Here is a 16,729-nt window from a genome sequence, read left to right on the forward strand (position 1 = left end):
AATGTTCAGGCCAACTGCGATCATTTGTATTAAATCATATCTTAAAACTATGGTTAGACACCTAATTTTCATTTGTTTGAATCTATTAAATCATATCATAAAATTATGCTTCAGCAGCTACATATAGGGCTCCCGAATGAGGGACAAGCAAGACATCCACATTCTTGAGCTTGCATCAATTGTATAGTTTAAATCCCTAAAGCTAAACACTTACAAATTCCTGTGTGACCTCACCGAAATCTTCTTCTGGGAGGTAATCTAAAGTGTTATGCAGGAACACTTAGCTTATTCGTTAGCTTCGCCAGATCTTCAACCGTTGTGCTTAATGCGGAAAATAGGAATATAGTTCACATAATGTTGATCACGCTTGTTAATCGATACTATAATCAAATAGGAATTGAATCTGCTTAGGGAATTGGTAATATAATAACCAATGATGGGTCTGAAATTACGGAACCAGTAGATTAATCCGTTAATCATAATTCTAATTGTTTTCTTTATTTTCAATTGTCCAAAAACCTAACCCCCATAATTTTTTTCTTTATTTTGGTTAATTTAAACGCAGAGTCCTTATGATATGACTCGAGTGTCGCTTCCGTTTTACTATACTTTTAATTATTCTTTTTTGACCCGTGTGCGACAACGGATCAAATTGGTGTTGTTGCGGGGGACTGTATGTTGATTATAAGCAATTTTTTAATTGTAGTTTAGAGTCTTGTTAGCGTTTTTTGTTTTTGTTTTTTTGTTTTTGTTTGTTGATTTTCAGGGTTGCAGTATAGTAGTAACTACCTCAGGCTATCAGGCGAGTCTGTAAGCTACTGTTTCAAATTGTTCAAAAATAATTTCCACAAAACTAGAAATAATTTAACAAACAATACTCCCTTTGAAGAACCTCCTAAGCAATTTCGACCCTCAAAATCACAAATTCATCTTTTTTCTATTTTATTTGATTTTTTTTTCTATTTTTCATATTTTCAAAAAAATCCGAAAAAAATTGTAGAAGCTTTATTTTATTTTAATAGATTTCCTTCAAATTTCTTTTGACCATTTTATTTTTAGCCTAATACCTCTTATGATTTATCTCACGTTTACCTTGGCCAAGTTACAACCCGAATAAAAGTCCTTTTGATCTTTGTGAGCATGTATTTCAATTGTGGATATTAGAGTCTTTCAAGTTTATGGTAATACTAACTTTCATGTTGTGCTTTGAGTGTAAACAGTTAGCCTAAACACTTGAGAGTTAAGTGATTTTTATCCTGTGAGGATCTTACTGCTTATGATGCACTCTTTGGTAAACTATTTTTCTTATCTACTTTGACTGTCACAAAAAATTACTTATTAACACTATAGACTCGAAGCTTAGAATTAAAATTTTGCTTGCACTTTGTATTCTGAGAATCTTTGGAATCACATGTTTTATTTTGTTCATATTTTTCTGTTTTGAATTTATAATTTTGCCTGGAGTGCAAAAGTTCAAGTGTGGGAGAATATGCTTAGTGCATTTTGACACACACTCTTCCACTATTGTACTTAGGCAATTCTATATTTTATTTTATTATTTTTACTATTTTAGTGCGTTTTTATATTTGAACTTATTTCCATATTTATTTTATTTTCGCACTTTATTTTCAGCTTAAATAGTTAATTGATACCTTCTCACTGTGCAAACCATAACTTAAGCTACGAGAATCGGTTTGACACATTCTAATATGCGTTGGAAAGTTGAGAGGATAAGCTACAAGTTTCATGTTGAAAACTAAAGATGATTTGGAATGAAGATGTGTCGAATAATTTGTTTTAATTCCAGACTTTATTAAACAATTAGGTTTGGGTCGGTTTTTATGATTTATGGGTCAATTGCTATTAGGGCCCAAATTCTCTTTTATTATTAAAACAAAATCACAACGTTAGAGGAGGAATTGAGTTTGTATTATTTATAGAGAGCATTAGGATTAAATGACCGGCTAAACTTCAAGGTTAGTATATTGATTCAGAATTTTATCAAGACTTTGAGGTTATTATATTATCAATTTTTATGCAATTCATTTCAATTCTATTTTGTGTATTTTTATTTGCTCAATTCGAGTTGCATATAATAATGTTGATCAAATTTATTTGATGCATGTTTCTTAACTTTGCATGTTAACTTAACTTATTTGTTAGCTTTGCCCGATCTTCGGTCGTCGTGCTTAATGCGACAAATAGGAATATAATTCATATAATATGGATCACGCTTGTTAATCGATACTATAATCAAATAGGAACTAAATCCGATTAGGGAATTGATAATATAATAACCAATGACGAGTTTGAAATTACTGAACCCATAGATTAATCTGTTAATCATAATTCAAATCGTTTTCTTTATTTTCAATTGTCCAAAAACCTAAATCCTCAATTGATTATGATGCTTAACTAACACATTTATTGATTTTTGGAACTTTATTTTTTTTTGGCTTTATACCACCGGTTTAGTCCGGTTCGGGGACGAGTTCTGGCATCTAGTGGTTTCATCCCCCTCCCGATCGCAGGTGGTTCTCCCTACCAAGTCCAGCGCCAATCACCACTGGACCAACTAACGATTGGTTGATTTTTGGAACTTTAATCCATTGAAGTAAATTGATTTACAAAATATCATTCGGACATGATATTAGAATATATATGGCCTATTTTTCTTTGAAGTATTTTGAACACTTTGTCTCCTAAATATTATACCTAACTTGGTGAAGAAGAAGACCATAAACATTTTGGTTCCTATTTGCCATTGGTACATCGAAGGTCAACATACTACCTTTGAGGAATTCATTAAGGTATACTCTTATTTACATTTAGATTAGTAAAATAGACTTATGCCACTAAGGACACCAACAGTTCAACCCATATGGATGGCCAATGATTAATATGTTGCAATTCAACCCATATTGTTGGATAGATTCAATAAACTCGAAGCTTTCCTAGTCAATAAATATACATGTTTAAAGTTATACACAATATTTAATGGATTTGGCTAATACCTTCCAGATACTAAATAAAGAAAATATTTTTTATATAATTAATATTTAATATATTAAATATTAAATATACGTATTTTTAAATTTTTTTATAATTTTAATCACTTAAGAAATGCTCCAAAGACGCATTTTTCATATTTAAATGACTAATCTTAACCTGTATTTGTTATCTTATTCAAATACTAAAATCTTAAAGAATTTTCTTTTTAATCTAAATCATTTTTGTAGAAATAATTGTGGTGGGTTACGCAATTTTACACATATATATAAAAAAGTTAATCCTCGATTACGCAATTTTACATATATAAAAAAAAGTTAATCCTCGATTACGCAAATAAGCGAGGAAAAAAAAAAAAAAACGCATTGTCCTGAACTCACAACCAGTAAAATTTGTTCCTTCCTCCATCACAAGCCATATACCCTCAATCTCACGCTTCCATGTACGTTCTCCAACCCGTCTTCCTCACTCAACTAACCATGACATTCAGGTACTCGTGTTAGCGTTTTCCCTTTTCATCCTTCAACAATGGCGTTGCTAGCTGCTCAACGCACCTTGCTCACCCTCTTCACCGTTATCGCACTTTCACCATCTCTGAGCTTAGCAACACCTACCTCAGCTTGCCAATTCACTTTTCGCGACGAAAACAAGCTTTACAATTATACTCTCTCTTCTCCCATTCGTAACTTCCCTCACGGCATTCTCAGCGAAGACGGGTCCACCTCTCTCTCTACTTCCTGATCTAAGATTTTTTATTTAATTTCATAGTTCTTTTGGTTAATTTGATTTCGTTCTTATTCATTGATTCAGGTATTTAAACATTTCTAGGATTATTTAATTCATGTTATAAGGGTGCTATAGATTTGGAATTTTATGTGTAGACTCTAATTGGTCCCCTATATCATGAATTCAAAAGGGAATTTACTGTAAACATTGTGCCAATTATGTGTTTCTCACAGAAAATTTCATTTTTTGTTTTTCTGTGTTTTTAGGTTTTACAAAGTGTCAGTGAACCAGACCACCATTTGGTTTCAGGTTGGCTCCATCAGGTCACGCTTATTTCTTTGATTTCTGATTAGTAACTCTTCCGTTGATTAGTAATCATATTTATTTTTTTAGCTGTAATCTTTCATAAGCCTACAAAGTACGAATATAGACATGGACACAACACCGACGCTGACATGTTGATACCGAGAATAATTTGAAAATATTAATAAGTTGAACCTAATCTCAAGCGTCGGTGTCCGACACTGACACACCTTTTCCAACCTAGTAATATCGGCTTCTATCAACTGAGCTAGTTTTAACTCATATGAGAAGCGATTGTTGAAAAAAACTTGTAGTTATTGTGAGAGTCTTTTCAGCATATGAATAAATAGATGGACTTTAAAAGCACATAGTTTTCTTTTATATGCAATGATAGCTTTAATGTAGTGTCATGCCAGATTGATCTATAATTGAATTTTGTGTATTTGTTATTTGAGCAGCTTTGCGATGGAATGATTTTCAATCACGATCCTCCAATATGTGCTGATTGTTGGGTAAATGAGTCTCTTTTCTGCAAAACTATTTTCTTTTTGTTGATCAATTACCCTATATTTTCATCATGTTATAAAAGGAACAGTTGATGAACTTACAGAGAGACCTTATAGGTGATAAACCCAATTATATATATGAAGCTTAATACATCCACACCCCTTCTCACACAGATATCCACTTAGACCAGAAACCCATTGAATACCAATTTTAAGGTGTAAAATTTAGTGTATTTATATATATGGAAAAATAACTATTAGAATAACTATGAATCATAGCAACATAGTTTAATAACTCATTGTAGATGGCTTACAAGTTAAGCTCATTGGAAATTCTATTTGGTTTAGTTTACTACTCCCTCCGTCCCAAAATAAGTGTCACATCTCGTCGCAATATTTTTATCTCATAATTTCACAAAACTTTCTACATGTCTTATCACTGTATACATGCTTCAGGACTGTGGAGGACCAACACGCTGCGGGATGGAATGCAATGCACTTGTGTCAAACTACATTGGAGGTATAATTCCCAGCACTTCCATTTTCTCCCGTTTACCTGCACATGCAAAATTGTGTCTAATGTATACTGATTTTTGCTTGTGGTAACTATGACAAATGCAAACAGTTTAGTTGATTAGTTGTTGTAACTTACAATTGTAGCCAGTTGCATACTATGAATGGAATAAGATGATTTAGTGCCTGTAAGTCCTGGGCATGAAATTTACGATGTTTCGAGAATTGCTTCATTCATAAGCATTCTTTTTAGGTCACCGTTAAAGAAAAGTGCAATTCAGATGATTTTTGCTTATAGTTTCTGTTGCTAGCCGAACCTCCAAGTGACTGATTCTCTTTCACAGTAAAAATTAGATTCTAATGCTGCATCAATAAAAAAGGTTTGAATTAATTTTTATATACTTAAAAGGCATTTTATTTATGCAACCGAGCGACTTAACTGATATTTGTAGCTCCTATATCTTATAGAAAGTAATTATCCCACCTTTTTCTTGATGCAATTTTAATTTCATTTTAATGTTGTCCTTCCGATCCCTCCATCTGTGTTTCCTTTTTCTACACTGATTTTGTCATATGAAGAACCTGCAGTCTAGTATTTCTATATGTAACTTTTAGGCGGTCTGCTTTTTTGTGTTTTTTTGTGCTCTTGTATTTTCATTGATACATCCCAAGTGTTTTTATATCTCTTAGAGAAAGTAAAGAGGTCTTTTCATTATTAGCACTGTTTCAGCTTGCGCATAATGGAACTATTAGAGAAGCATTACATACTAAAAACAATGTTTTCTAAAGGTATGTTTGGATTAGCTTTTTTCTTCAGCTGCCGCACGTTTGGAGAGGTATTTACCGTGAAAGCCAGAAGCAACAAAGTGTAGCTTCTATGCTACCGTGAATATTTGCCGTGCTTTTACATTTGCTGCCGCCAAACCAAACAAGCACTAAAAGTCTGTTTTAAGTTCTAAACACCAAGTCTCTTTCATCGTCAATTGGGCAGAGCTGTAGTTCGAAGAAATATGAACTTGGAACAATATGTTAACTTTCTAATAAATAAATAAACAATACTCAACTAAAAGTCACTTTTTGTGTTTTTCTTAGTGTGAAGTTAATGAGGGTATGGTCATCTAACAGAGTGATAACTGCAGGTTATCATGTATGTTCAACCTTAGGACGTGGCCCAAAACTTGACATTGATGTTATTGGTAAGACCTATTCAATTACCTGTTTATGATTTTTGATTTGTTTCAATCACTATTTTCTTTCATTAATTTTCAGTGCTCCATTTTGGCTCAAACTTGTGTTTCTTGTATGTCGGGTTATGCATTATTTGGTTCAACTAATTTTGAATAATGCTTCTAATATAAAATTAAATAGAGTATCTGTATGGTTGTAACTTGTAATGCATTTTGATGGCAGATAAGAAAAATCCCCACACTGGTATTATTGTGAAAATGTCAAGTGGCAGCCTTAAGTACAACTGTTCCCTGGCTGTGTCTGTGCTCTGCAATCTAAATGGAGTACAGGTAAAGTTTTCATTCTTTCCGTTCCTCCCATGCTTTTAATTGATTAAACGGGATATTATAGAACCAATACTGGTTTTGGGTTGTTTCATATTTTCACCTCCAACCTTCTGCTTACAGGGACCACACACCCTGGAGAGATCGGGGGATTGTAATTATGTGAGTACCTGTTATCAAGATTTTTTATTTATTTCCTTGCATATTGTTTGCTATTTTGTGTAGATTCCTGATGTCCCGATTTAGTTGTTTTATCCTCAACTCTTATGCAGTATGTTTTTTAATTTGTGAACTTAAAAAATTGTAAATCAGTGAGATTTGTTGAAATATAGGAAATGTTGAACTTGAATTATTGAATTGACAAAGAACATAGTTGAATTTATCAGCTATTTCTACTCATTTAGATTACTTGCGAAAGCTTCATAGTATTATCAACATGACATTGAGGTAGTGTGGTATGTGCTCTGGTCTTGGTTTCCTTTTGTTTACTGTTGTCAGTTTAGTATCCTGTAAGCATCCTATTATACTTTCTCTTTTCTGCAAAATAATTTTCCATTTTGAACTTAAAGAGTAACGAAGAAAAATCTCCCCACCAACCTCTCTTTTCTCAATGTTGCAAAGACATTTTTGTCTGTATTCGTGTTTATTAATCTCCGTAGTTAACTATTCATGTTGATTGATGTTTTCGTTGTGAAATAAAAAATCCTGAGCTATTAATTAATAGACGAAAGTGCACTTTTAAAGCTTTAGATGTTGCATAAGGATGGCAAGAAGATTGTCTGTGTTTACAGAATTGCTGTACAGAGCTATAGTAATTGCTATCAAGCTCTCAGCACTAATATACAAAACAATGAGTCTTTTCTTATGTCTTCAAATCATTTTTTCTCAAAATGAAGAAAATTAGACACAAGTTATATGACTTATATCATTTATTCCTCTGCATCAATATGCATTCCACTTTTGTTCAAAATAAAAAATACTAGACCGAAGTTATATCATTTATTTTATCCCCCCCCCGCATCTATATACATTTTTATGTAAAATGATAATAAGAATGTCGACTAGGAAAAAAATGAAAACAGTCGGGAAATATGAAGTTGATGATGTGATTTTAAAACCAAACACAGTTAATTGTTACTTTATTTGTAACCCTGTTTCTTATGCAGGCTACAGAGCTAAAGCATCCATCTGGTTGTGCTATGATTGTAAATGTCCACGGGAGTGGGTGGGGGTGGTTTGGCATTTTACTTATTACGTAAGCATTTTACTGTCTTGTCCGACACTTTGAATTTTGCAAGGGATTCTAATTTGGCTAAATTACTAATATTTGTTTCATCTTATCTCATTCCAGTCTTCTGTGCCTTTTTGCTGCGTATCTACTGGCTGGTATCGTTTATCGATATTTCGTCCTCAAGATTCGTGGTATAGAAGTATGTTCTCACCTTTCCTTCTTGTGTTTTTGTTTTTTTTTCTTCTTTTGGTAGGGGTATATATGCCTGTTTTATTTGTGTTATTTAGGTTGTGTGAATATTCTACTTCAGAATTTATTTCTTTGAGTGTGTTTGGATTAAGGAATTCCAAATTCACTCTTCATTTTCAAAATTCATTGTTTATATAAAGCAATTTAATTTCTTAATTTTCAAAATTCATTGTTTGTATAAAGCAATTGAATTTCTTAGTTTTCAAAATTCATATTTGGAAAAAGTAATGGATTTCAATTCATTTATTAAATTTTTTCTGATAATTTATTTCATTTTTTGAAAGTAAATAATTAAATTTTTTCTCTCCTAATTACTTTAAAATTTTAAAGTAATTAATTTAAAATTAATTAATTAATTTTTCTTCTCTAATACAACTTCTTTTGTTTTTAAGATTTTACCTTTTTTGTTTATCATATACTGTTATCCAGGCCAATCCTTCAGTCGGCTTTTTGAGTGCGCTAAAGCAATCTTTTGTTTGATTTTTTCGTCAATTAGGACTAAGATGTTTTTTCATTGACCCTATTTTTCAGGTCATCCCTAACTTGGACTTCTGGATCAGCTTGCCTAGGAGAATACAGGTATTCTTCCCCTTGAACGCTTCAAATTCAGTATTTCCAATCTAGCAGGAAAGGAAATGAGTTTTTAAGAAGGTCGGGAGTTGAATACTTTGTATAACCTTTGTACTCTGCTGTGTCTTTGCAGAGCCTGTGCTCATCTTTGGTTAGAAAGTTTAAGGGGCCGTCGGAAGGTCACCGGAGCTCCTATTCCCCTGTAAACTTCTGAGATTACATTTTTTATTCTGGATGTACGTGGTGAGTTAATTACGGATTATCTCAGACAAGAGACAGGCATACTGCAGAAAACTAAAATTCAGATGCTCTACCGGTCAGCTCTGATGCTTCTTTGATACAGAACCTTCTGCAGAAATTTGTAATTCCTGTCAATTAATTCTCCTTCCATGAACTCCGTATTTCACATTCTTTATTTATCTCTGACAGAAAATGAAGAGGACGAGGAAGAGAGAGAACAATATAAAACTAGGAAGTGTAGTATGATTCTCATGGGAAAAATTGCATTATACTGGAGTTAATCTAATAATTTTGGTTGACATTTGTAAGCTGATAATCTGGTAGTTGAGGGAACTTATTTTCTTGTATCTTGCTTGTTACCTTGACCATTATTAATTCATTATTGTTTTCCACTTTCAAGGTTCATTTACTTCTTCTCCCTTGCTAAATCATATTTCCGTTTCTAGTTAGTTCACATATATGGTAGTTTTCTACAAACGGCCAGATTTCATCTTTGCTCGGAGATTGCGCCACTTTGAAGGATGAGTATATTAGAATCCAATTGAGTTTTGGTCTTAAGATGAGACTGAATAGTTGGTCCACACCATTAACTAAAAAAACTTATTTATGCTATGCAATTATATAACCCACTTTCAAAGCAAACTTACCTGTTTGCTGGTCGAATTGTTGTCTATTACGTGGGGTTGATACTTTACATTAAAAACCGAATCAAACATATGTGTAATGTATGGTTCTACATCGTAGCAGCAAAAAAAAGTGTGTTTTTGGCGGAAGGAGATGTACCTTTCCCTACCTTAAAAGAAACAAGACCATCAATGTTTTTGGCCTAATGATATCCTATAAAACAGTCTTTTCCCTCCACCATTTTTAAGGGGATTGCTCTTTCCACCTTCGGTGGATGGTGGATAAGAGTCCTCCTTTAAAAACTCAAAATTGCTCTTTACAAATTCGGAAGTATACTTTTTTGTACATAACTCATATATACTACATCTCTTCGTAAGTGAGTTACACCTTTCATTTTGTCATAATTTAGTACCAAAATGTATCTCTGTAAAATTTATGTGTGAGGTTTTCCGCCATAGGATTGTTAGGCATAGAGTTCCTTTTTGTATGCCAATATAGTAGAGATTTTCCTTTCGCTTTAGGTTATCTTTTCATGCATATTAAAACACAAACCAACTCTTTCTTTTTCTTTTGCCTCACGGCGTTTAAGAGCATGCTATTTCCTTCATACCTCCCTTGTGTGAGTCTCTAAAGGTCGAGCTGTAGTAGGATGTGAATGTAACTGTTCACCTAAAAAACACAAAATAAACAAAACTAGTTAGCCGAACTATGGTGACTCTGATTCCCCAAAAAGGGTACGTAGGCAATGGGGTAGGGCCCAGGCGAGCACAACTCTTTATTTTTCCTACATTTTGCATGTATTTTAGTTCTTAGCTTTAGACATAGACTTTTACACCCATAAATTAGACAACAAGCGTGGATCTCATCGAGTACGATGGATGTGAGGGGTGCTAACACCTTCCCCTCGCGTAATCGACTCCCTGCCCCTTAGGTTTACTTTGTGTTTCCTTTCCCCTCTTGGGATAAATAGACACGAATCACGACTATGTTTCTGCGCCACTTTCGTGTTTGTACTTGGATGAAGATCCCGGGAGCGACAACAACCATGTTCTGTCAATTTGTATAATAATTTTAAAGAATGGAAAACCTTCTTTGATGCATGGTTCATACACCTAGAACAGTCGATGAAATATTCTATTTTCACAGTTCTGTTTGGCGCAAATGTCATGATTGTCTCCAAACTAATAACAATTCCTGGTGCATAATACTTGAGTGCGACCAAAAATCTTGGAAGTTCTTTGTATGAATTCTTCTAGTTGCCGTATACAAGTTCAACGACTTTAGTCCTCGCGATCCACACCTTCTTGTTAGTGGGAGTATAATTGGATCTTGTAACTATATGAGAAATAACTGTACTCACCTTTAATGATGGATCCTTACTAATGAGAGACAAGATTTCATGGCATATTAGTTGAGAGCTAAGTTTCCGATGATCCTGCGTCGGAATAATGGTGATGCGAGTGTAGGGTGGATCAATAGTACATATTTCCCAGGAATAATTTCTCTTGTAAGATGCAGTTAGCTGAAACAAAAAAATTGATTTTTGACGAAAAAGAATGATGTACCTCCCTGAATCGATGCAATCTACAGAGAAGTCGGCTGCAATTTCCATGTTAGCTCACACACATTCTTCTTTTGTATGAAATCTGTCTGCAACTTTTAACACCCCTTCCGTCAGCATATAAGGATTGTGAAATATCCAAGGCTAGTTCGTCTTCTTCCAATCTCAACTTCGTCATGTGAACTGGAGGTACGTACACATGGCTCATAGGTAATGGCTCATGCTCATAGTTTGCAGCGTTGTCGTTCACCATGAAATCAATCAGTGTCTCTTCTTCTTCTTCTTCATCGTCGATAACATTGACTTCAGTGTGGTTGTCATTGTCATTAGTTTCTTCAAAAACTTGCGAGGGATCAACTGTTGGAGACTGTTGAGATTGTTGTAGTAAAAAATATAACTCAATTTCATTGAACCCGAAATCTTCATGAGTTCGAAACATTGTCTGAACATCATCATCTTTGCAAATCTTTACTTGAAAATATTTGACTTGTTCGTTGTCAAATACAAATGGACTCTTGTAAGTAATTTGGTAAACTGGACCAGACTTCAATTTAGCCTCTTGTCTTTCTTTGAAATGTGTGAAATCCGATTTTCTATTTATTCTAAATCGGATAAAATCGGTGTTACAAAAATTAAACCTGAAGTTATCACAGTTGAACGTCTCATCGTCTATATGAGCATTGATAATATAATATTGTGCATGATCCATTTAGTTTAGTTGGAGTGTGTTTTGGTACGATAACAGTTAGAGTGTGTTTTGGCAAGATAATACTGTCAATTAGATGTGCGTTTTTTATCGATAATAATGCATGGCTTAAATGAATTCCACAAGGTATGAACAAAATACACATAGGCTTCACCTTAGGTAACACATCTTCTCACTTTTACACACATGCGCTACCTAGAGTGGCTTGTCACGTGAACTTAGACCTGCATGCATGCCATCTGAACATCCATAGGCTGCCACCCTTCCATTATTCGAGATTGGTAAATTTACAACATTATTCAATTTACTTACTTTATATTAAAAACAATGATAATTATCTTATTTTCATTATTCTCGGTATAGATAGTGCGTTCCAGGGATGAACTATAACAAAACTCCTAAAAACACTATAATACAATATCGAAATCTTATAGATCATATTGGACCCGGAGAGGTATTGCAACTAAACATCTTATTAATTTAGTTTAATATTATCATGATATTAATGTATATTTCCTCTATAGTTTGTCTGGAGGCTGTATCCAGGTCTCAACCATGACCATGCGATTAACTCCGAGGATGTTGCAGTTTAGAATGCAAAAACCACAACCATCAGGTTCACTATTCACTACGCCAAATTTAAGCTGTAGCAGCGCAGCTACTAAAGCGCTTTTAGCAAAAGCGCTCTTGTAGGGCTCGCTAAAAACAAAATTAATAAACAAGGGAAAATGATGCAAAAAAGCGCTCTGGTAGGGGGGTTATGAGAGCGCTTTCAAAAAGCGCTCTGGTAGGGGGTATGAGAGCGCTTTTAAAAAGCGCTCTGGTAGGGGGGTTATGAAAGCGCTTTTAAAAGCGCTCTTATAGGGTGGGTGCTACGAAAGCGCTTTTGGGATAAAAGCGCTCTGGTAGGGGGTGTTATTAAAGCGCTTTTGAAAAGCGCTCTGGTAGCTCATTTAAAAAATTATATATTTTACAAACACACGCGTTTTGTTTCAGATCCAAAACACGCGAACCTTCTTCTTCCTTTCGTTGCTCCGCCGTCCTCACTCCCTCTCCAGCCTTCAACCGATTCCGCCGCCGCCTTCCTCACTCCATCGCCACCCTTCAACCGTCTCTTCTCTGTTCAGGTTAGGGTTTTGTGCCGGAAATTTTCCTTTTTTTCATTGTTTGCTTTCAAAAATACAAAATTTTATTTAGGGTTATAGTTAATATTATTGGGGCTTTTTTAATTTATCAGTGATTTAGGTTTTATCAGTGTGATTTAGAGTATTGAAGACAAAGTTTGTTAGGTTTTTATCAGTGATTTAGAGTATTGAAGACATGTATCAAGTAAGTAGAAGATGTTATTGATAATGAGACCTACAAGGGATATCTGTTTCATCAACTTTTACATGATTCAAGATTTTCTATATGTAGTAAGTAATAATCACGTTTTTCTATTGTAGGTTGAGCTTCAAACAGTGGATGGACTGGTAAAGGATAGAACACAATGTGCCCCTGCCGATTATGTTCCACATAATATGAATCAAGTAATTGTACCCCGAAGTCTTCTGTGGCAGGATCCTTCGGGGTACAGTTACTTGATTCATATTCTGTGACACAATACAACTTGGATAGAAATGAGGCGATGCAGGTTAAGTCTAACAAAACCTTCAAATTTCTGGTCCAACAACCCCTTCTCATTATTGCAACATTTATTGATTGAGTAAACATACACACCTAGCTTACACCAACACCGTAATTTTCTACATACAAGGTATACAATTCACTTTTTATTAATTTATTCTATCTTAATTAAGTATCTATCTGTGTTAAAATATACGGTGTAATATACAAGTGTAGGAAAATAAGTGTAGATATAACATAGCTCAAAGATGAAGGAAAACGCTGAAGGGTAAGTAGTAGTAACTAGTTGTCATGTATTATTTGTCATAGAAATTAATATTCAACTTTTATTTGTGTCTAATTTTTCCTGTCAATTGGTTGTGAACTTTACATTAATTGTTGTTGCAGAGAAACTTCTTATATTGCTAAGAGATAGTAGAAAGCTCACAAGGATACTGGGCTCTTTTGATCAATTTGGTAACAACTTCTCAAATTCTGTAATTGTTTGACATGCTGTTGGTTGAGTTTCTAATAGTGTTCCTATCAATAACATGTAGCTAATGTTGTTCTTGAGGGTGTCTGTGACAGGATTATTGTTAGTGATCTATATTGCTTTATCCCTCTGGGCTATATGACGTGGCTGTGTTAAATTTAAGGTAAACTTTATGTACAAAATTTGTTGAACTAATTTACAATAAATGATATTCCATTCCATGTATTCAAGTTAGATATATAAAGTCCTAAATATTAATAAATTAATTTGTATTTATTGATATATTTAATTTGATTATTCTTTTTACACGACATATATATATATATATATATATATATATATATATATATATATATATACATATATATATATATATATATACATATATATATATATATATATATACTCGTTCTACTCTTTACCTTCTTATTTTAGAGCCTTTATATAATAATAATCTTATTTTGATTATATTATTTTTATTTTGCAGATTGTGAAGATTTTCAGTCATTTGAAGATGTTCAGACTTTGCAGGACTAGGACCGATTTAGTTGATTTAGTTGTTTAGGGATGATTTTCTTATTGTTATAATGTCATGTGAATTGGTTTAGTTGTTTTCATGTTAGAAATATGTGAATCGGTGTATATATATTTTGGATTAATTACAATGGTATAATTATAATGCATGTTTAGCATATAATCGAAATCGCTTCTTTGTTGAAATAATGAGATTACTGAAATAATGGGATTACGATTGTAAATTATAGGTTTATGGGATAACAATGGTAAATTACAGGTTCATGAAAGAATGCTGCCATAAATGCAGGTTTAGAAATTATAAAAATAATAGGTTTATAAAAAAAAAAGCATAAAAAATAAAATAAAAAACGCAACCTACGAAAGCGCTTTTGGAAAAGCGCTCTTATAGGGGGGGGGGGCTATCAGAGCGCTTTTTCCAGAAAAAGCGCTATAATAGGGGGGGATACCAGAGCGCTTTTTCCAGAAAAGTGCTCTTATAGGGGGAGGGGGGGGGGGTCTACCAGAGCGCTTTTAGAAGCGCTTTTGTTGCCTACGCCAGCGCTGGCTTTCACAGCGCTTTTAAAGCCCAAAATAAGCGCTTTCGTAGGCCTTCCGTGTTGTAGTGATTGTTGAGATGCACCACAGTGACCGTGTGAAACTGCATTTCGACACACAACAAGGTATCCTAGAACCCCCGACATATTTAGGGCAATGACATTAATTAAGAGTCGATGACCAATGGGGATTTGGTGATTAGAGAGTCTTCACTAGGGTACAATGTCGTCAATGGAGGCACCGACATGACCTAGTCTTAAACGAACCATTCAGACAGGAAGTTCTGAGATAAACTTGGCATTATACGCGTTGGTATACATCAGTTTCTACAATTTTTTTTGTCTCAAGAGACATATTTGGTCAACCCACACCAAAGAGCTTCATCATACGCCCAACAACCAACCTTATACGCCCGACAACCAACCCCACATCCGTTCCAAACCCAACAACATTGCCACCCCACCCAAATCCAACAACATGCCACCACCACATCCACCCAACCCCAACAACCTTACACCCAATAACCTTACACCGTCACATTCACCTAAACCCGCCAACAATTCATGCCACACACACAAACACAAAACCTAGAGCCTGACCCGTACCACCACCAACAATATGCTTCCACACATCTTATCATATTACCAATGACACATATAAGACCTCCCCATCCTACCGTAGCACCCAACCAATGAGAGCCAAACATCACACCAATACAGCACCCATCCATCACATGTCTTTCAAACACCATAAAAACCATTACTTCGTTTCCACAACGATTCAACATCTCACTTCTACCAACCACCCCACGTTCCTTCGATAATATGGGCACCAAACTTTATGGAAGCAACGTAAATTAGGGAGAAACAATCGATGAGCTGTATGATCCAACTAATGTCCCAGGAACATCACATCAAGCACCTCTGCCTCAAGCGACTCAGAACAATCCCAAACACCTTAGAGAAATCAAAGGCTTCAAAGACAAATACGAGATTGTTATTGTTTTACCGGTGGGCGTTTGGGTGGATGGGGACGGGATCTAATCGTTGTGTAATTTCTTTTTTCAAGTAATATTATTATAATTTACTTATATTTTAATTTATTAATATTTTTTATTTAAATAGTTTTAAAAAAACCAAAACGACTGAGTAATCACACTACATGACTACTACATTTTACCCGTACATGCATGCGCCACATTGCATGACATGACATAGAATCATGCACTATGCAGTGTGACGTCTTCTCTTAAAAATGTCTGCATGCGTCACACAGAATGACACCTCAGTGCGACAATTTTTTTTTTTCAAAAGTGGTTAGTTTGAGAATTTATTTGAAAATATTTTTGAAAAAAATAATTATTTAAAAAAGATTGAGCTTTTTTTGATTAAAAAAGAATTCGAGCTTTGAAATAAACAAAAACTTTAATATTTCTTAAAAAAATTAAAATTGGCACATAATAGTAGATATATTAAAATTTCTCATATTTGTTAGTCAGAGATAGGGGTGGACACCGGTTCAGTTCGGTTCGGATTCGGGCCCAAAATCCAGAACCAAACCAACCCACGGGTGACTTGTCTAGGCCCAATTTCCGACCGCTGGCCACTTCGGTTTATTCGGGTCCGGTTTATTTCGGTTCGGTTAGCTATATCGGTTTTATTCGGTTATTAATAAAATTGGGTCATATCATCTTTAAGCCCAAATTTAAAATTCTAACTATTTTTTTAAGTTTTTGTACAGATTTAAAATCACTGGGCATCACTGGGCAGTTCAAATTATGACCCAACTTTAATTCATTTTTTTTCTATACA

At 34.2% G+C, this 16,729-nt stretch overlaps 1 protein-coding gene across 1 annotated transcript; it reads left to right on the forward strand.

Annotated features, from left to right (window-relative positions):
- Window positions 1-3,331: 3,331 nt before the first annotated feature.
- On the forward strand, window positions 3,332-9,887 carry LOC131638096 (uncharacterized). Its single transcript, XM_058908647.1, has 11 exons — window positions 3,332-3,725; window positions 4,002-4,044; window positions 4,497-4,550; window positions 5,001-5,064; window positions 6,197-6,253; window positions 6,468-6,574; window positions 6,692-6,730; window positions 7,735-7,823; window positions 7,920-7,998; window positions 8,580-8,627; window positions 8,752-9,887. The coding sequence occupies exons 1-11, from the start codon at window positions 3,538-3,540 to the stop codon at window positions 8,830-8,832; spliced, it is 849 nt and encodes a 282-aa protein (XP_058764630.1). The 5' UTR covers window positions 3,332-3,537; the 3' UTR covers window positions 8,833-9,887.
- Window positions 9,888-16,729: the final 6,842 nt, after the last annotated feature.

The sequence above is a fragment of the Vicia villosa genome, unplaced genomic scaffold (assembly GCF_029867415.1).
Source record: "Vicia villosa cultivar HV-30 ecotype Madison, WI unplaced genomic scaffold, Vvil1.0 ctg.002171F_1_1, whole genome shotgun sequence".
NCBI classification, from domain to species: Eukaryota; Viridiplantae; Streptophyta; class Magnoliopsida; order Fabales; family Fabaceae; genus Vicia; species Vicia villosa.